Source organism: Balaenoptera ricei, chromosome 6, assembly GCF_028023285.1.
Source record: "Balaenoptera ricei isolate mBalRic1 chromosome 6, mBalRic1.hap2, whole genome shotgun sequence".
NCBI classification, from domain to species: Eukaryota; Metazoa; Chordata; class Mammalia; order Artiodactyla; family Balaenopteridae; genus Balaenoptera; species Balaenoptera ricei.
Window position 1 is genome coordinate 115156203 of NC_082644.1, and position 21315 is coordinate 115177517.

At 54.8% G+C, this 21315-nt stretch overlaps 1 protein-coding gene across 1 annotated transcript in view; it reads right to left on the bottom strand.

Moving 5' to 3' along the window:
• Positions 1 to 730: 730 nt before the first annotated feature.
• The window catches only part of ENG (endoglin), a 29822-nt gene continuing 9237 nt past the window's right edge, over positions 731 to 21315 (bottom strand). Inside the window, exons 3-15 of the mRNA XM_059925689.1 lie at positions 13133 to 13273; positions 10090 to 10255; positions 9215 to 9380; positions 8783 to 8912; positions 8166 to 8340; positions 7748 to 7890; positions 5339 to 5476; positions 5078 to 5116; positions 4450 to 4566; positions 3872 to 4123; positions 2757 to 2811; positions 1655 to 1756; positions 731 to 1528 (exon numbers count right to left, since the gene is read on the bottom strand). Coding sequence (XP_059781672.1) covers positions 1404 to 1528; positions 1655 to 1756; positions 2757 to 2811; positions 3872 to 4123; positions 4450 to 4566; positions 5078 to 5116; positions 5339 to 5476; positions 7748 to 7890; positions 8166 to 8340; positions 8783 to 8912; positions 9215 to 9380; positions 10090 to 10255; positions 13133 to 13273 — 1749 coding nt within the window. The 3' untranslated portion in view covers positions 731 to 1403. The remainder of the gene's footprint in view (positions 1529 to 1654; positions 1757 to 2756; positions 2812 to 3871; positions 4124 to 4449; positions 4567 to 5077; positions 5117 to 5338; positions 5477 to 7747; positions 7891 to 8165; positions 8341 to 8782; positions 8913 to 9214; positions 9381 to 10089; positions 10256 to 13132; positions 13274 to 21315) is intronic.

A 21315-nucleotide genomic window follows, 5' to 3' on the forward strand; every position in this document is an offset into this window, starting at 1 on the left:
GGAAGCTGAGATCTGTCTCTGAGCCTCAGGTGCCCTTGTCCTCTCCTTCCTAGTTCTCTGGTTGTTGTAGTAGACCTGACCCTCCAGCCCATCTCCCCTCCCACCCTGTCTGCTTCCTGCCTCAGGCGCAGCTTATCGTGTAAGCTGCCTGACCTAGCCTGGGGTCCTGCCGGATACTGGCTGCTGGTTGATAGATTTCCTCCTCCCAGTGGCCTTCTGGGAGAGGAGAGGGTCTTTGCCTGGGGCCCCCTGGGGCAGAGGGTGGCCGGAGTGATTTAAAGCCTTTAACTTTTTTTTTTTTTTTAAAAGCATTGGCTGAACATTTGATTGACTCTTGACCTCTAGCTCCCTCAGCAGACAATAGGGGGATGGGGGCTACAGCTGGTACAGGAACTGGGTTGTGTAGGAGCCTGGGCTTTGTGGCCTGGGACAAGTCCCCGCCTCCCTCTGAGCCTCAGGTGGCCTGTCTGTGAAATGAGAAGAATGGATTGATGTCCGTTGACCACGTGCCATACACCACTTTGCAGACCTCCTCACAGAGAGACCTTGTGATCGCAAATTCTCATACCCGTTTTACAGATAAGGGAACTGTGCCTGACTTAAAGAAGCCATGGGACCTGCCTACAGTCACACAGCCAGTAAGTGGCAGGTCCAGGATTTGAACCCAGAACTGTCACCACCCCCCCAACCCCAGTTTAGGTGCCCCTCTCCTTTCAGCCCAGCCCAGCACTGGTTTCATGGTCTGATTTATTGGTGGTGAGTATATAGGGGGGGGCCCAGGACAGGCAGCCTAGCTGCCCGGGGGGATGTCTCTGTGTGACAGTTGCAGGGAGGAGCTAGGCTCCCCCACTCACTTCCGGGCTGGGCGCCGCTAGGCTTCTGTTTCCCCCGCCAAAGTTGGGCCAGTCCAGATGTAGAGGCCGATGGGAGCAGGTCCAGGTGGCTCTGGGCTGGCTCTGTTTCCATGGAGGAGGCGCTGTCAGCCTGGGTGGGCTGGGCTGAGTCCGTTTTGGAGTTCTCAACTTCTGCCCAGCCCACGTCACCGAGTACTGGATCCAGGTTAAAATTACAGGGACTTGGGTTTCTACAGCAATGTGGACATATAGCGCAGCGGACTCTCTCTCCGTGGTCCTGGGCAGCCGTACCCCAGGCCCACTGGGTTTGAAGGTTCGTGGTGGGGTGGGGGGACCCCAAGGTGTTCCAAGCTGGTGCCCCCACTGGCAGCAGGCCTTGGAGAGGGAGGCAGGAGGGGCGGGCACAGAGGGCCTTGTCCATCCTTGCTCGAGTGGAGGGGTTGGGGTCCCAGGATAAGCTCATGGCCATTGGTTCCCAGCTGGTGGCTGCTCAGTCTCTCCTGTTGGGCGAGGGCTGGCGGGGTGGCCCCCAGGACTCCGGGCTGGGCACTACGCCATGCTGCTGGTGGAGCAGGGGGTGCTCTGGGTGCTCCCGATGCTGTGGTTGGTGCTACTGCTCTCCGAGGAGGCCGGGGCAGCCACCGCCACCACGGGCTCCCGCTTGCCGGGGTGACCTGGGGGCAGGGGCGGAGGTCAGGGCCCCGGCCAGGGCTCCCCACTCCCCCAGAGGCTTCGCCGGGCTCCCCCAGGTGGTGGTGGAGGGGTCCTGAGCACTCATCGTGGGGGCCTGGGATACTCACGCGTGTGCAAGTAGATGTACCAGAGCGCGGCGGTGAGCAGGGCCCCGATGAGGAAGGCGCCAAAGGTGATGCCCAGCACGGCGGGCAGGACGAGGCCTTTGTCTGCGCAACCGAGGGCAGGACAGCTGTGGTCAGCACTGCCGCCTCCTCCCTGCCCCCCTACCCTGTTGTGCTGGCCAGGAGCACAGGTTTCGGTGCCAGTCTCAGCTCAGCTACTGACCCTGACTTCTCTGCAACCCAGTTTCCTCACCTAGCAAATGGGTTCATCACACCCATGCCTGACACTAAGCCGTGGTTGCTATGACCATCCACCCAGAGGGCCCAGCCAGGCCTTTTGGGCCATGCCTCTGCCTCCCAAGGCCGGTAGAGATGCATTTTTAGGAAGGATAAATGGTATAATCTGAGCAAAGTGTGAGTGGGGCCGGAGAGTCCAGAGTCCCGCTGTGTGCCCTGAAGTCAGTCCCTGCCCCTCTCTGAGCCCTATACCATGGTAGGGATAAGCCAGAGCACCTCTGAGGGCTCTTCAGCTCTGCTCTTGGGTTTTCCCAAGCTTCACTCTTTCCACACTCCCGATTCCTGTGTGACTATGGGCCAGGCAGCCTCCCCTTAGGCCTCTGAGTTCCATCCCTGCAGTGGGGTCATTAGCCTGCCCTCGTGGTTGCAGGCTGGGTGTAGGAGCTCCATCCAGACCCAGGTGGGACGGCAAAGAGGCAGATGCCTCTCCCACCTCTGCCTTCAGTGTCAGAGACTCTTCTGCCCAGGCTGGAGGGAGCTGGGCTGAGGGCTGAGGGGTACCCTCCACACTAGGGGCCTTAAGGAAGGTGAGGCCAGTGCTGCCCCAAGTCTCCTCCTAGGAGGCCCCATCCCCCACCCCCCAGCAAGGTCAGCCAGCAACCTTGGGGATCAAGAAGAGCCAAAGGCCTGGAATCCGGTCCCACGGGGTGGTCACGAACAAAGGCTCTCCATCTGGAAGATGCAGCTGTGGACCCTACTCTCTGGGGTCCTCCCTGCTGTGTGCCTAGACCCATCCCTCTGGGCCGTCCATCGTGCCCCACTCTGACCTCAGCCCCTGGAACCCTGGAGAGACTTAGAGAGAACTCACCATGCAGGCCAGGGCTGACAATGTTCAGGCGTGTGGAGACAGTCCTCTGGACGTCCTGGGGGAGGAAGAGTACACAGTGTGTGACACAGCCTTCGGGAGCAGCTTCCAGGCTTACTCCCTGCCTCTGTGACCCTGGCCTGTCACAGCACCCCCCTGGGGCCTTGATTTTGAGCCCCCTCTCCACCACCTTCTGGTTGGCAGCCTTTGGGCAAGTGCTGGCAGTTCTGTGCTTGGGAGGGTGTCGCCCAGACAATCATTGGCTGCTACTGGAATGGTTCCTGTGAGTTCCTGAGAGGGCCCCAACTCCCATGAGGATTATGGGGGCACTGTATCCATCACCCTTGTGAATGCCTGGGTGAGAGGAGCCAGGTCAGCCCAGAGGCCCAGGCTCACTGTGGCTGGGGGGAGAGGCCCACTCAGGAGCAGCCCCAGAGGCTTCTCCAGCTTCATACAACCAGAGAGGCTTTTAATCCTGGAGACCATTGTGAGTGCAAGGGCCTGGGGATGACTGTGTGAGTGTGTCCAGGGCTGAGTGTCCGAGAACAGGTATCCGCTGGATGGTGAAACGTGACCAGTAAGAGCAGAAAATCAGAATTTTGTGTCCTTTGTACTAACCCTCTTCCCCGAGGTCTCCTGTTTGTTGAGATTACATTGGTGATCATACTACATGGATAGATGGGTGGGCGGATGGATTCCTGGGTGGATGGATTGATGTATGACTGGGTGGGATCGTAGAAGGATGGCTGGCTGGCTGGGTGACTGGGCTGATGGAAGGACTGTGGATGAATGACTGGGTGGGATGGTGAGAAGTAGCAACTGATAAATGGATGACTGGATGGGATAGTGGGAAGATGGATAGATGACTGGGTGGGATGGATGGATGGATAGCTAGCTAATGGTTGCAGCTGCATATCCTACCAATGTCCAAGACACAGCCATCAGAAGGCTGTAGGGTGGCAGAAAGAGTGCCCCTGGTACGCAGAGGCCACATGCCTGCCTGTGGCTGTGTCTTTCGCCCACTGGTCCCACATCCTCATGGTCTATCACATCCCTTCCTGAAAACTCCAGACCCGGAAGCCACCCTTGAAGCTGGGCTTAGCCCAGCCCCTACTCACCAGGGACCAAGTGCTGAGACGCAGGGCTACAGTGCAGCTGAGGATGCCAGTCGTGGGCATGGGCACCATGTAGCCACGGAGGAGGAAGCTGAAGCGCATGTCACCACCAGGGCTCGGGGACAGCAGGCTCACACAGCTGCTCTTGGCTGCCTGGCTCTGGATGAGTTCCACGATTTCCATGTCAGGCCCCAAATTCAGTTGGCAGCTGTCCAGCTGGATCGTGAGCTCAGGGATCGATGGGGACACGCTCACCTGCATGGGTAGGAAGGGGGACGAGGCATGGTCAGTTACTCTTAACTCTCCGCCCTACCTGTTCTCATGAAATAAGCTAGATTCATTCTAGGGTTCCTGCTCCAGAACCTTGACGGTGGAAGGACAGTCATGGGCCTGCCTGGAGCAAATGAGGAAGAAGAGGGGACATTCCAACCAGTGTCTGAGCTCTGCCTTTGCTCTCTCTCCCCTCCACCAAGCACCATGGGGGCTCCCTCCTCCCTCTGGGAAGTCAAGTTCCATTGGGTGGAAAGAAAGGCTCTGAGAAATCCCAGGAGTTGGCAGGCCTAAGAGGTCAAGTCCAGTACCTGCACAAAGCCCTGCTGCCCCAGCTCGATGGTGTTGGAGGCCTGGAGGAAGTGCGGGCTGAGGTAGAGGCCCAGCTGGAAGGAGAGGCTGTCCATGTTGATGCACTGCACCTTTTTCTGTGGGAGATGGGAGGGAGGCTTGGTCAGTCGGGGAGGCACCCAGCCAGGAAGGTAAGGGGTGGGAGCAGGAGTCACGGTCCAGAGTTGTTGCCTGACCTTCATCATCACCTTAAACCACCCCCCACCCAAAGCTGATATTGATCAAGAACTTGCTCTGCACGAGACCTGTGTGAAGTGCTTTCCGTGCATCATCTCAGTGATGGCTCATCCCGTATGGGGATCCTTTCCTATGCCACTATTAACAGGACCTTTGGGCCCAGAAAGCTTATGTGATTTGCCCAAGGCCACACAGCCGATATGTGCATGAACCCTCTGACTTGAGAGGCTGAGAACATAACCCTAAGCAGTACTGCTCCCATTGCACGGAAGGGGAGACTGAGGCACGCTGGAGACACATTGGCTTGCCAGGATCAGGGCCTGAATTTCCCGAGGCCTGCTCCCTCCCAGGCCAGGAATGGACCCCAGGACCCTGGGCCAGATGGGTTAGCACGGTGATCATCCAGCTCACCTGCTGTGGTGATGAGCTTGACAGGAGGTTGACGATCACCTGCAGGAACAGAGCCAAGGAGCTGGTCAGAGCCAGAAAGGAGTCCAGAGGGTATCCCACCCAATGCACCCATTTTTTTGGATGGGGAGACTGAGCCAACCAATGGCTAAACTTGTCTTCCTACTGAGCGTCACATCCGCTCTCCCAAACGCCCCTCAGCCTGGAAGATCCAGGGGGCACCAATTAAGCCGGCCCTGATACCTTTCCCACCACAGCTCTTACCTCGTTACTGATCACATTTTCTGTCACTATCATGCCACAGCTGGAGTAGCCGCTGCGCAAGACAAACTGGTCATCTCTGTCCTCAGCCTGGCAGCTGGAGTCCCAGAAGGTCAGGCTCGTGATGGTGCACCTCAGAGTCTGGGCCAGGGTTTGGGGGGGGGGCACCGTCAGGAGGCACGGGGCTCCCGGGGGCCTGTCCATCACACCCCAGCACCAAGGACTGACCACCCCCCAGGGGTCCCAAATCACAGCCATGCCTCTGCTCCCTTCCCCATTTTTGTTAGTTCTCATCATCCCACACCATTTAAGACTACTTTTCCTGAACTTGACAAACACTTTTGTACTTAGCAATAAGATCTGTGACATCATGAGTGTTTTCTTCTCTACAGACATATATACTCAGAGAAATTGTGTGGCTTTGTTGGTTTCTTTTTTCCTTTTTATTTGGCCGTGCTGCCCGGCATGGGGGATCTTAGTTCCCCCTGCAGGGGAAGCTCAGAATCTTAACCACTGGACCACCGGGCAAGTCCCTTTTTTCCCCCTCATTTTTAACAAATGACATCATACCATCCTTCATGCTTTAGCTTAGTTTTCTCACTGAACAATAAATCACAGACATCTTTCTATGTTTATATTATAGATCTGGAACATTCTTTTTAACTGGAGTGTAATGTTCCAAAGATCGATGGATTACAGTGTATGCATCCAGACCTCTTGGGACAGGACGGCAGTAATGCCAGCCATCGCTGGTCCCTGCACCACCTCCTCCACCTCCCAGACATCTGTCTGGCCAGGCAGAGGCAAGGCAGGAGGGGGAGATGGGCTGCAGACAGATGGAGCTTCTCCTAGGCCCCAATACCCCACACCCCAAAACACTTCCACATGGACGTAGAGTTAAACGTCATTCTAAAAATCCCTGAGAACATGCATGACTTGTCAAGGCTCTGGCAGAGAGATTTCCTGCCTCGGAAAGAATAGAAAAAAAATCACAAAGGAAAAGATGACCAGCTAGGATGGCCCAACGTTTTCAAATGTCCAAAAAATTAAAAAACACTTTGGCCAAAATTTAAAGAACTCTAACAAACCGGGAGAGATTATTTCAATAAGAATGATGGACAAAGGGCCACAAATGTCTTTCTTCATGTAAAAAGCTAATAAAAATCATCAAGAAAAATACCAAGTTACAACGCACACAGAGACTTTGGTTATTATCAGTCGCACGAAGCCAAGCCCAAACTCACTACTAATCAAAGAAGTAGAAATTCAAACAAGAATAGGACACAGTGTTCCCACTCTCACATCAGCAAAAAGTTTTTTAGACAAAAAATAATAATTTGGAGAGAGAGAGAGTCAAAGTGTTCTCATTAATCAGCAGTGAAAACTGGAATCATCTACTGGAAAGCCGGTTGGCAACATGTATCAAAACTTCCAGAATTTTCACTCATTTTGACCCAGCAATCTCACTAATGTGGAAACCTATCCTAAGAAAATAATCCTATTTAAAGAAAAATTTCATATGCACAATGACACTTTCTGTATATTTATAATATTACAGAATTGGAAACAACCCAAATGTCTAAGGAGGGAGGAGGAGTTAATTATGGCATGTCAATATCATGGGATTGGATGTGCTTTTAAAGTGATGTTATTGGGGCTTCCCTGGTGGCCCAGAGGTTAATAGTCCGCGCTCCCAATTCCGGGGGCCCGGGTTCAGTCCCCGGTCAGGGAACTAGATCCCGCATGCAAGCCTCAACTAAAGATCCCACATGCTGCAACTAAGAGCCCGCCTGCCGCAACTGAGACCCAGCACAGCCAAATAAATAAATCAATATTAAAAAAATAATAAAAAAGTGATATTATTAAGTACATATGTCAAAGTTTTAAAAATGCATTAAATGAATATAGCAAAACAGACAATTGCATCCAATATGATTACACTGTATAAGAAATACACAGAAAAAACATTCCAGAAAGAAATCCACCGAATTGTTGGTAGCCATTGTCTTTGGATGGGGTGATTGAGATTTTCTCCTAATTTCTTCCACATTTAAAAAAGCCTGTGTTATTTTTATAATAAACATCTTTGTTCTTCAATTAGGCAGAGATCATATTGTATAGACATTCTAAGTGGCCACTCAGCTCAGCCTCCATTTAGGATTAATAATGACGACTACCTAGTATCTATTTACTGAGCACTTACTGTTCCACATCTGGCTGGGTCGTCAGACCTCATGTAATTCTCACCACATGGTAAGGACCATTATCAACCCCATTTTACAAGTGGAAAAACTGACGCTTGCAGAGGGATATGATTTGTCCTCCTGCCTGGATTAGGACCCCAAGATTCTTGGGCTAGAGGAAGGACCAGTTGCCCATGTCAGCTGGGCCGGAGGCCAGGAGTTCCCTTACCGAGATGAGATCTTTGTTGAGTACCAGAGTCATGACGTCGTCGGAGCACTTGGGCTGGATCAGGGACAGGAGCAGCTCCTGGTTGCAGCCCTCCTTGGGAGGGGTGGTCTGGACCGGCGTGGGTGAGGGCTGCAGCCCACTGCCTGAAGGGCAGCAGAGACAGGCAGCAGACAGTCACTGCGGGCTCGCTGTGCTCTTAAGCGCTAAGCACTTCTATAGCCAGGTACTCTCAGTGTCCCTGAGATGCAGATGAGGAAAATGGGGCTCCGACCAGCTGATGCAACTTGCCCAGCACACACACACACACACACACACACACACACACACACACACACACACACAGCAGCTGGGCGTGGCTACAGATCCAAGGAGAGGGCGAGGGAAGGGAGGGGGGCGAGGGAGGGAGCCGGGTGCTCACCACAGCTGGGTGCCCTCAGAGAGACGACACTGGCCAGAGGGAGCTCCACAAAGGACGCTACTACACTGGCGTTGAGCCTCCGGGCCTCCCCCAGCAGGCCTTGGGTTGTGTTTGGGAGGTGGAAGCCACGGATGTTCTTCTCCGGAAAGATCTTGAAGGAGTATTCGCCAGTGGTCTAATGACAGGGAGAGAGGCAGAGCAGGGAGCTACAGACACAGTCAGGGGGCACACAGCCTGGCGGGGGCACCTGCAGGCCAGTCAGGGTCTGCCAGGGCTCGATCCTGCTCTCTCCTTCGCTCCTGCTGTTTCCCCTGCCTGGGCCACCTCCCCTCATCTACCGGTTCCTGTTCGTCTTTCAACTCAGCCTGGAGTTCACCTCTGCAGGAAACTTCCCTGACCCTGTGGGCTGGGTTAGGGGCCTCCCTAAGGGATCATGGAAGGCTTCCTGGAGGAGGTAACATCTAGGTGAAGGTCTGAAGGAAGAATAGGTAGTGCACAGAAGGAGAGGTTGGGGGCAGAAGGGTCATCATGTATAAAGGCTCAGGGCTGGGGTGATGGTGCAGGGAGTTTGGTGTTTTTCTTTGGGGAGCCCTGGGGAGGCCTGAACGGGGTCTCACCCAGATCTGCATGTTGTGGTTGGCATCGATGAGCCAGGACACGTAGGGTGGACCCTGAAGGATGAGCACGGCGGCGTCGGGATCCCTCGAAGCACAGCTCAGCTCCACCTTCACGGTCACTGTCCGGGGCCTGTGGGGAGACAGACCGCCGCATCAGAGCGGGCGGTAGTGCGGGGTGCAGGGGACGGGGTGCGGGGGGTTGGTGCTTGACCCGGACTTGCGGGGCATGGACAAGACCTGGGGTCGGGTGGGCAGCGGCTGCGCTCTTAACCTGGTTGGTCGTGGGTCCGTGGGGTGGACGAGGAAACAGGCGGGGCCCCGAGATAGGTGGGGGTGACAGTACTCTGACCAGGCCAGGGGCGGGGCTGAGGCTTGGACAGAGGCGGGGCTTTAGAGGGGGTGGGGCTGGCGGGGCAGGGCGGGCACCCTTACCAGGCCTCTGGGCCCGGCAGGACCCTCAGGATGTGTGCCTCCTTGTGGCCAGCCACACCTTCCAAGCGGCAGCCACGGACGGAGGCCTGGGCGTTAGGGCTCCATTCGAGCGTGTGGCCCATGTCCTTGTGGGGTTCCAGACTGCAGGAAGACGGTGACCTCGGGGCTGCGGAGACAAGCGCACTTATGTCTCTTCCTCGAGCAGCCTGGCATCTAATACAGAGGCCCATCCTCAGCCACAGAAACGGTGGGGCAGGCAGGATGGAGCAGCAAAGAGTGGGGGCCATGGGAGGACCGGGGTTCAAGTCACCCCTCCACCACCTACAGCAGAGGGACCCAGGGGAGGTCCCTGGCCTCTGTTTCCTCATCCGTCAACACAGGGTTAAGTTAAGGTATGAACTCATGGCATATGCTAGGGATGCAGCCCTGCAACCACCGGCATATCATACCCCTTTTATCTTTCTTATAGAATTTACCATGACCTGAAATTATAGAATTTGTTTGTGTACATATTTATTATCATCTCCCCACCACAGTGCCAGCTCCAGGAGGGCAGGGTCTGGGTCTGTCCCCACAGAGTCCCCAAATGCCTAGCATAGGGCTTGGTGCCTAGTAGGTACACAATAAATAATAGGAAAGTGCTGTTTTTGTAGTTCAAGAAACTGACAAATAGCAGCAATTTCACATGGTTCAATCTAATACTTGGTGAAGGGGTAATCACCATCCTAAGAGCGCACTGACTTGCTATGTGTGACTTGGGGCAAATCACATCCCCTCTCAGTGCCTTAGTGTCCACATCCGAGGAGTGAGCCAGAGGAATTCACATTCCTCCATAGCCGAGTCCCGAACCCAGAGAGGCTGTTGGGGAAGCTGACCTTGGTCCAGACGGAGGAGGATGCTTTGGGGATTGTTCAGCTCAGCAGCAGAGGTGATGGGACCCTTTGTGTCCGCCCAGTTGAGGAGCTCACCCTTGGTAGCGAAGGGTGGCAGCTGTGTGGTGTTGACCTCTGCGGGCTCTTGGAAGATGACCAGGTTGGGGTTCTGGGGAGACACGTGAAGGCTCAGGGTGCTGTTCCTGGGCCTGAGTCCCCTCTGTCCCATGCAGGAGGTCAGGAGATAATCTGAGGAGGCAGCTGTTTGGCTGAGCAGAGGAGGCCAGGCCTGAGGGTGCTGAGGCCGGTGGACTTGAAGTCAGCTCACTGCCCCCTAACTAGGGCTCCCCCAGAGCCGGATCTGCCCATCTCCTTTCTACACCTGGGGAGCTGGATGGACAGATATCCACGTGCCTCCACCTGTCCAGACATCACCCTCGCACCCCTCCATAGGCATCCTCATTCAGCCCACACTTACGACATCTGTGGTTACTGTCTGTTTCCCCCACACTCTAAGGTCTGTGAGGGACAACGCCTGCCTCGCCCACCCGTGCATGGGACTTGACACATAGTAGGCACTGAGAAATATTTGTCTGACTTCGTGCCGGGCCCTGGGCCCAGCACTGGGGATCCTGACATGGCAGCTTCTCCCTGATGCCTGGCGCATGGCAGGTGCTCCCTGCACGTGGGAAGGGAGGAGGCAAGAGAGAAGAAATGGACGAATATATGAATGAATGAAAGACAAACAGGGGTGGTCCCTGCTCTGGGGGATCTTACCACCCAGAAACTAGTCACGCCTCAAGTCATTTGGAACAACAGAAGACAGAGGATATTATTTAATAAGAAACAAAGGAGCAAGACAGGTCCCCTGGATGGGCAGGGATGAGAATCTGGGTGGCTCCAGCACCTCACTGCCTCCACTGCCCACGCCTCAGGAGAGCCTCTGGTGGGCTGGGGAAGGAAATCCGAAAGACTTCCTGCTGTAGGTACTCTGTTGAAGTCAAAGGGTTCAGAGGAAGCTGTTGGGGCCACAGACTCAAGAGAGTTCCTTTTCCATCTATCTCCAAAGCCAGAGGCACTGCGCTGAAGCAGCAGCAGCATAAGGGCTTCAGGCTAGATACTAAGGGGGACTGCCTGACAGTGGCAAGAGGCAAGACACCATAGAATGGTCCACCTGGAATGGAGCAGGGCTGTAACAAGGGGGCAAAGTGATGAGCACCTGGGTGAGGAACCCAGCGCCCACCCGCATGGAAGGGCTGGGGCAGTGGGTTAGAGCTGGAGAGTTTGGGGGTGGGGGGACTTTTACGCATCTGACCCTCAGGGTCAGCTCTGTAAAATGGGGATGTAATAGGGATTAAAGGGCAAGGCGTTTGTCAGTCTCCTGGCGCTGGGTCTGGCACAGAGGCCTGCGCCCCCGTGAGGCTCTTTGTCCCTCCAGCAGCGTCCCGGCTCCGGCTGCGGCGGCCCGGCTCCGGAAATTGCGGGCCGAGGCCGCGCGCGGCTCCGGAGGTGCCCCCCGCCCGACCCCCCGGCCGTGTATTCTTAGCGTGGGTGGGGGGAGGGGGGAAGGAAGGCTTGGCGGAGGTCGGAGCCGGCGGCTGCTGCGACCTTCCGGCCCGGCGGGCGGGCGCTTTTCATGTGCCTTGCGTCACCCGGAGCCCCGCCGCCGGGCCTAGATCCCGGGGTTGGGCCGCCAGGGCGTCCGGGAATGGGAAGGGGAAAAGGGAGAGTCGAGAGGGAGGAGGAGCCGTGGCAGGATCTTGCTTTCCCGCACTGGGAGCCGAGGGATGTGCCGCGTGGGGTCGGTCGGCTCTGCCCTCCTGGTTGGCTTCGTTAGGCTTGCAACTTCCCTCCCAGGGGCATCGGGCTGGCCAGCTCCGTCCGCCTCTGTGCTGCCCCTGCCACCAGTCCCGCACCCCCTCAACTTCTCTCTGGGCCCGTCTCCCAGGCAGCCCTGGATCTGAGCCTCTCTTCAGGTCCCCAGCTCCTCTCTCCCGCTCCTGGAACTCTGTGGTCTCTCCGAGACTCTGTCTATTCCTCTCACAACAGGCCCGCCCTCTTTCCGTTGCCTTTTTTCTTTCTGTGTCTCTCTCCCACTTGTTATCTTTGCTCTCCCCCGGGCTCTGCCTCCCTCCCCTCTGCTTTCTCTGGCTGTAAACAACAGCTGCTCGCATCTGGGGACCACCTCCCAGGGCCTTCCATGTGGAGGGGGCAGTGCCCTGGTCCGCCCCACCTCCTCCAGCCCTGAGCTTCCTCACTGCGGGTCCCAGACAGTGGACCTCCTCTCTCCGGTGGATGTGTCTGACACTTAATATCTGAATTTTTTAAAAATAATTTTTCTCCAACTTAGGCCATGCTAATTATAACAAATCTTGCAAATTCAACAAAGTTTAAAGAACAAAACAGATATCTCTCCGAATCCCACTCCCCAGCCATAACTACTGTTTTGTTTGGTTTTTTCACCAGGGAATTCCCCATAACTACTGTTAACGCATTGTTAGGTTTCTTTTGTTTTGTTTTGGTTTTGGTTTTGGTTTTTGGGCCACTCCGTGCAACATGCAGAATCTTAGTTCCCTGACCAGGGATCAAACCCGTGCCCCCTGCATTGGAAGCATGGAGTCTTAACCACTGGACGGCCAGGGAAGTCCATCATTGTTAGGTTTCTTCCTGGCCTTTTCCGTCTGCACTTAAATATTTTCAAATTTATGTCTTGTAACTTTTTCAAAGACAGTGACAAGGTTATTTTATGGGACTATCATCAGTTCTCCCACTGGACATATGGGAAAACTGAGGCGATGAGAGAGGATTGGAGTTGGCCAGGGTTGCACATCAACCTGATTCCCACCTCCAGGTTTGGGCTCTTTATCCCAGGTTCTGTTGCCCTTTGCGTTCTCTCTGTCAGGGCCCCATGGGATTCACGAGGCAGGGCCCTGGTGAATAATGTCAGAATGAAAAAGAGAAGCAGGGGACCCTGGCCCACAGAGGTGGACAGCAGGAGCCTCCCACGGCCCGTGCCTGAGGCTGGGGTTGGAGGTAACACACTCACGTAGGCCAGGTGGAGTGGGATTCCTGGAGCCTGCAACTTCAGGAAGATGGTCTTGTTAGTGCTGAGGATCAGGAGCACCTCTCGGGGCAGGGTGCCATTTTGCTTGGATGTCTGGAGAGTCAGCTCCAGCACTGACACCTCCTGGAATGGGGGCAGGGGAGAGACACATACATAGACCAGTCAGATTGCACAGGCTGTGCCACCAGATCAGTAGTGACGACTCATTTACTGTAAGCTTCCACTCCATTCTCCCTGCCCAGCTTGTCCACTCCTGTCTCCCAGAGCCCAGCACAGTGCCTGGCCCTCAGGAGGTACCCAGAAAATATTTGCTGAACGAATGAAGGAGATGAGTCCCAGCAAATCCAAGGAGATGTTTTTTTAAGGGTAGCGGAGAGGGATAGATTAGGAGTTTGGGATTGACATGTACACACTGCTATAGTTAAAATAAAATGCCTTTCCATGAAAATAAATAAATAAATGCAATGAGCCTGAACTTTATCCAGTAGTCAGTTGAGGTTTATTACTTCCACAGAGCACCTGCTGTGTACCAGGCCTGCAAACACCTGTGTGACTTAGAGAGTACCCTGTGCCCTTTCTCTGTCCCTATGCAGCAGCGCTGAGGCATCAAACCCTCCCCAGTTCACAGTATTCCTGTTTGCTTTACTATTTTAAAGTACTAAATACTCATATTTTGTTGAGTAATACCATTATTTTGATATTTTATAAGAAATGTCAATTTGAAATCATTTATGTCTTGAGAGGTACTGACTGCATTAAAAAATTTACTTGATCATGGTGTATGCATTTAGAATGCTTTCATAACAACGACAACAACAATAATTAATACCTCACACTTATACAGTGCTTACTAAGTGCTTGGACTATTCTAAGTGCTTTACACATTGACTCACTTAATCCCCACGACAACCCGAAGAGGTAGGTACCATTGTTATTCTCACTTACAGATGAGGAAGTGGGGCACAAAGAGGTGAAGTCATTTGGCTATGATCACACAGCAAGTAAGTATGGAGCTAAGATCTTGACCTGGGCAACCGCTATCCTGCCCCATCATGTTTTTCTATACCTCCTTATTCTCAAGAAGAAAAAGAACACAGGGATCCACAAGGCAAAGCTTCTATCGAAAGAAGAACCCCCACTCTGCTCAAAGACTCTCTGAACCAATGGAGTATGAACCGGTGACTCCTGAAACTGAGACAGGTGTAGGCCTCAGAAGCCCCGCCCTCACGAGGACAAAGACAAATGGAAACACTTGACTGAAACACAGACTCCAGAGGCTCTCAAAAGCTGGCAGTCTCTCCAAAGAGACAAAAAGCTGACCCTCCCCAAATCTCCTCAAACTTATCAAAAAGGAGACAGATATTTCAAGATGAAGACATCAGTGGAAAGTTTTTAGATTTAACTTCTAATTATCTCCTGGCCATTTCCCCAACTGATGTCACAGAGCCAGAGAGTGTTTCAGCTGCTGGAAAAATCTGCCAGAAATATTTCCGTTACCTAATAATGACACCATAATCACTCTTTGTAAGTTTGCTCTTTGAAACAACAACAAAAAAGCAAATAATGTTTCATTTTCAATGTTTCATAAATAATTTTTTTCATTTTAGTGAGCTACTTAGGTTGCTTAGTTTTTGAATAATCACTTTTATGCTAATTTATAGTAGAATGATGTGTCTCAAATTTATGTTTGTATAAGTTCACATTTTTGATTAATTTATGTTTTCTAATGGGTTTATAACTTTTGGATTTTGAAATATCTTGTTTCATCAATTTTTAAAAATATTATGCATTCTAAACACTTGAAGAATTAAATACTGGATTTAATATCATATTCTGGTAAAATATGAAATACCAACCTAAAGGTCAGAACTGACATTTTGTTCCAGGATTGTGATCAGTACTCGAAATTAACCGGAGTGAAGGGAGACCCACCTCGGCAGTGTCAGGAAAGGCCCGGGCACTGCTGACCTGTCTGAACCATCGAGAATGCACCCACCCCAGCTTCCTTACCTTAGTTGCCTATGTATTATTAGCTTGAACAATCGAATATGATTGCACAACTCTGTGTATATGATAAAAACCACTCAACTGTACACTTTAAACAGGCAAATGTTTTCACGATAAAGCTATTAAAGAAACAACAATCAAATATCAGTAATTTCACGTGGTTCAGCCTAATCTGTGCCTGGTCCTGTGCTGTGAAAGTTGTGCATGCTCTCATGAAGCAGGGTCAGGTACTCTCCCATTTCACAGATGCAGCTGTCGGGGACAGGGAGGTCACATGCCAAGGTGAGTGATGAAGTCAGGCACCCAGTGCACATCAGCCTGGTGCCAGAGCGGGTGCCTGGACCCCTGGATAGCTCACCTGGACCGTGTCCTCCCTCTCAACCCTGCCGCTCCCCAGACTGCCTCACAGTTCATCCCTGTCCAGCCCCATCTGTCTGTCCTCCGACAGAGGAGTAGACCTTGAGGCCCATACATGGTGAATAGATGGGCCCCATGGTTTGGAGGTGCCACGGCTGCTGCAGACAAGGAGATCCCTCCTCTGCCCTTGGGTGGACACCCGCAGGCCGAGAGCACTGCAGGTGACAGAGCGACTGGGAGCGCAGCCCCTGAGCTGGGAGGAAAGAGCCCTGTGAACATCCATTCCTGCTGCCGCTCTGCAACTGTCCCAGTTTCTCTGTGCCTCAGTTTCCCCATCTGTGAAATGGGAGTAAGACAGGGTTGGGAACCAAAACCAGGTGGGGCTGGGGATAAAGGAAGTTAAAAAAGAGAAGTAGAGGTCAGGGTCGGGTCATGCTGAGGGTGAGGGGGTTAGGAGACTGGAGCTTGGTGACATTTGTCATGACATCTGGCTGTGCTCCCAGGGCTCACATACCAATCCCCCCACTCAGTTGTCACCAAGTCCCTCCCTGTAGAGTTGGGGGCTGGGGCCCAAAGAGGGGCAGGCAGGGGCCAGGGCCACACAGCAAGCGAGCCATGTGGAAACTCGTCTGGCTGGGCTCCCTGGGGTCTCTGAGCCCCTGGGCCGAGCCGAAGGCCAGCTGGTTACCAGAAAAACCCAGTCAGGGTTTCCACAGCAAACATTTCCATCCCATGGCCCTGACTCATCAGCGTGGCCACTCACACACCGACTTCCCTCTTCCCTCCCAGCCTGGAGCCCAAAGGCAAAGAAAGGGGCCTGCCTTGCCCCCCACCCCAAGCTCCCGGTCTTCCCAATGTCATCCTGGGAATTCTGGGAGCCCAGCCGAGGCGGGCAGGCCAGCCAAGCCCTCTCCCCCAGCTCTGCAACCTGGGCCGGCCTGGGCCTGCCCCGGCCCCCTCCCTGAGCCAGTGGGCGGGAGACCATGTTTCTATTTTTGTGCCCGTGCCCCACAGATGCCATTGTTGGCCCAGCAGTCAGTGGCGGGAAGGGGAGATTTCGGTGAGGAGGTCCTGAGTGCTAGTAGCCACTTATAGAAAGTCGCTTCCAGCAATTCTTCTAGGAGTGGAGCCTCGGGGCTGCCTGCAGCCCCCCCACTCCGAGGGCCAGACTGGAGCCGGCCAGATTGGAGCCAGCCGTCCTCTGTCCACCCTAGCAGACTCAGACGGCACATGCAGGCAGGGTAACGGGTGAAGGGGGTCAAAGCCAGACTGACCTGAATTCAAACCCGGGCTCAGTCATTCGCTTGTGACCCTGGGCAGTTACTTCCTCTCTCTGGGCCTCGGCTTCCTGATCTGGAAAATGGGCTGAACAATATACCCACTTCATAGACTTGTGAGGATTCAGTGAGATTCTGCCTGCAAAGCGGCTTGTCCAGTGCCCAGCTAAATACATGGTAGTATTGATAGATTGGCTTTCACTGCCGCCGGTTCCGTCCCTGCCCGCTCATCCAGAGGAGTGCCATGGTTTGGGGGCTGAGGAGGTTGGCGTTAGAGCTGGGCAGCAGTTAGCTGGAATTGGGACCTACTTCAGCCACGCCGCCCTGCAGCTTCCCCTCTCCGGGCCTCAGTCTCCCCATCTGTGCGGGGAGGAGCTGGGCTCAGTGATGTTCTAGTATTGTGTGGCCCCTACATTCCATCCGGCCTCCTGGGGCTCCCAGTGTTTGGCACCTGGGAGTCATGGTCTCCAGCCAGGTGGCTACAGAGTGGACTTCCAGAACACCCAGGAGAGGCATGCTACTCTCCCCTGCTGAGGGTCCCTGGTCAGCCCATGTTCTCCCCACATCCCCAGTTCATTTGTCTGAGAGACCACCACTGGGCCCAGCCTGGGGCTTCTATGCTGTCAGAGGGGGACAGGAAAGAAGGCACAACCCTGTCATCAAGGAGCTTGGCAGAGAACAAGAGTAACATCCCCAAACAGTCAGTGACACCACTAACCTCTTGGGGATGGACAATCAGCAAATGCTTATACACACGTATATTTCCCCTTCCTTCTGTTATTCACCCACTGATCCATCCATCCATCCATCCATCCATCCAATACCTGGACTGACCCTGAGCTGAACACTGGGGATACAGCACTGAGAGAGCAGACGCAATCCCTGTCCAGTCTGTCTGACCCCCAGCCCATGCCCCTCCACCAAGCTTGCCCCTAACATCTGCAAGGCCTGGGAAAAGAACATATATGACAGCCCCTGGCCCCAGCCCACCTTGCTTCTCTTCACGTGGACACGTGTGGAAAACCATCCTGGATGCCCAAGCTCTGCCATGCTTACTCCTCCCAGCCCCCTGTGCCCCCCATTGCTGAGTCCATCACTCAGTACCAGGGCTGCTGACGCCCACCTCTGCCTCCCCCAGGAGTGGCTCCAGGGCAGGGGCCAGGTCTGCTTTCTCTCTGCACCATCAATGTCCACCCTTAGTCACCTCACCCAGCCTTCAGGTCTAAGGGAGCTGATGCCAGCCATGCAGTGCCCCTTCTAGAGGAAAGGACAAGAAAGAGCCCCATCCAACCCTGGGAGGAGGCCCAGCGCATTTGGGCAGGGAATTCTGGAGTCCTGGGTTCCCAGGGTAGGGACTAGGGGAGGGATGCAGGTCCCTTCGGCAGATTCCCCACCCGGGGCAGGGGAGATGCAACTGGAAAAGGGCCAGAGAGGGGCTGCAAATTGTGGGTCCCAGGCAGGGGCCCCTTGCCCAGGTCTGAGGGTGGCACTGCCTTCCACAGCCCTTCACAGCCTCCCAGGATGGTCTGGGGGAACCCGTGGCCCCCCTGCCCTCCCTCTGCCCGAGCAGCCTTGTCTGCCCCTCTCCCCAGGAAAGAGTCGGTGCCAGAGCCCCGTGAGTTCGTGTGCTTGGGGGTGGGCAAGGCATCGTCAGTTCCCTGAGTTTGCCCAGAAGTGGGGTGAATCAGCGGCTGTCTCAGCTCTGGCTGCCTGGGGTTTGTTAGGAGGACAGCAGATCAGTGTAGTCGGCCTGACGGGAACTGCTGAGACACCAGGCCGGTTTCCTGTCTCCGCAGGTCAGGATGTGACCCTGGGCCCCCTCCCGGAATCCAGGCTCCAGCCTGCCCTTCGGGGACCCAGCAAGATAGAGCCCCTGCCCAGCGGCCCCCTCGTCTGTCTGCAAACCCTCCCAACACACACACACACCCCCGAACCTCTCTTCCCCGAGGCTCTTGGCTGCCACAACTCATCTGCCGCCCACCCACAGGAAATCTGAGGCTTCAGAGGCCACGCGGGGATGCAGGGGAAAGCTGTTTCTCTGTGCCAGGGTTTGAAGGCGGCAGCCATAAGTTGGGAGGGATTGGGCCGGTTGCTGAGACAGTCGCCACCCACGCCACCGCTGCCCGCTCGTGTTTCTTGCCTCTAGGCCTTTGCTCACACGGTGCCTTCTGCCTGGAATGCCCGTGACTCCCCTCTGGGTCTGGCTAGACACTGGGAGCTGTTTCCCTAATGCCTCCTTCCCTCCACACTCAGTGCTCATGCCCCCGGGGCCCGCAGGCGCCTGCATCCCCTTCCCCAGCTGCCGAGTCCATCACTTGGTGCCAGGGATGCCCATGCCCACCTCTGCCTCCCCTGCGAGTGGCTCAAGGGCAAGGACCAGATCTGCTTTCTCTCTGCACCATCAATGCCCAACACAGGCTGGGCAGAGAGCAGGCACCCGGCTGTTGGGCTGTAGACCCCCTTCTTGGGGGCCGCCTGGGGAGGAAGATGTCTCCCAGGGGAGCCACGGGTCTTTCGCTGTCACGATAGTAGATCTGGTGGGATCATGGGCTCGACCCTTGGGGCCAGAAGGCCAGGAGCACCCAGCTCCGTCAGGCTAGACCTCAGCTGCCCCCTTTGCAAATGGATTCACAGTCCCTGTTTCAGCCGCCTCGTAGCAACAACCTATGAGGATCAAATTAGTTGACTGACGTGAAGATGTGCTGCACACTGTAGCGTGCTCAGCCGAATGAGGGTATTGACGGGGGAGACACGGAGCCCACAGAGGAGACGTTATAATAACAACAGGCAGAGCTACTGAACATCGAGAGTGGCTCTGGGCAGGCCCGAGCTCAGTATTTTGCCTGTGCGACCCCACTGGATTCTCACAGCCCCCTGTGAGCTAGGTATGATTATCATCTCCATGTTTCCCAGGGAAAACCAAGGCTTGGAGAGGTGGCCCAAGGTCGTGCCCCTGTAAGTGGTGGGGGGTAAGGTTCAATTCGAAGACTGTCTGGCTCCAGAGCCCATGCTCTTAACCCTGGCCTCAAGGTCACATGGCAGTGCATTCATTCTTTCATGCATTCATTCATTCATACATTCAACAAACAGTCGTTGGTATCCTCCAGGCCCTGGGCCAGCTTCTGCTACTCCGTGATTCTTTGGTGGGTCCCTTAGCCCAGGAAGTGTGTGTCTATCGGAGCGTGGGGAGAAGGAGTCCCTTCTGCATGCCAGGCACGATACGAGGTGCTGGCCAGTGACGGGTCCAGGACTGGAGCCCCCATCTCCTGAACCCCAGCTCTCTCCATCACCCCCTCAAACAAACAGGCCCAGCGGTCCTGGAGGCTGCAGCCTGACTCCTTGAGTTAAAAGCCGGACACTCCATGGACTGAGTTCTCTGGAAGAGGCAGAGTGTGACAGGGAGATTCTGTGGTCATGAGCTCTAGGATGACATATTACAGCAGCACCCTGTCATGCCCCTAAAAACCCTCCAATGACAGTCACTGCCCACAGGATAAAGACCGAACCCCTTACTACGGCGATGGGGGCTTGTCCATCTCCCCAGCCCTGCCCCGAGGTGAACTGTAAGCTCACGACGCAGTGAATCACACGCTGGCCTCAACTGAGTCCCACTTTCCTGCCTGTGCGTTCACTCTATCCTCTGCTCTTCCCCACGGCCTCCTTCATTCCGTGAACTCTGGCCGTTCTTAGTGTTCCTGCTTCCTCCACGAAGCCCGGCCTAATCCCATAGCAGCTGACCTACCCCTGCCCCGCGCTCCCCGAGAAAGCACCAATCATCTGGGTCCTGGCTGTCTGTCTACATATCTGTGTCCAATAGACCTGGGTGCTTGGCCAGGAGCCTTCTCTGACACTGGCCCACTGTTGAGTGATTGGGGCTGGGGGCGTCCCAGTGCCACCCAGGCGAGGCACAGAGACCTGAACATCCGAACACACATAATGAACTTACAGAGGGCAATCTCACTTTACATATCATTACCAAACTTGAAAAAAATTACAATGGCTATGGAAACCACACAACGTGTGTTTGGCGCTATCTTCGGCTTGGGGATTATCGAGACCCACAGTCCTGGTGGCAGGCAGGGTGGTGGGGAGCAGGCCCCCCCGATATTGGTGGTCTTGGCACTGTCTTATCACTGCACAAATGCAGGGCAACCTAACAGTTTCGGGGGCCACAAGTTCATCCTGAGCTGACACCACTAAATCGCTATCAGGACCTGAGGCCGCGTTGGCCAGGTGTGGTTGCCAGCCCGGGCAGGCCAGGCGCCGGCTGAACACTGAGATCCACTGGAGACCCAGGTGACGGCCTAGCTTGGAGTCTCAGGGATCTAGTGAACTCTGGCCTCGGGCATGTCGCTTCACCTCTCTCAGCCAGCCACAGGTTTCTCCTCCGAAAAGTGGGGAAACAGACCCTGACAGATGGGCCCTCAGGAGGTTTAATACACGAAAGGTGCTTAGCTCTGTTCCTGGTACTTACCAGGCCTAGCACAGTACCTAGCACATAGTAAGTGCTCAATAAACATGTTA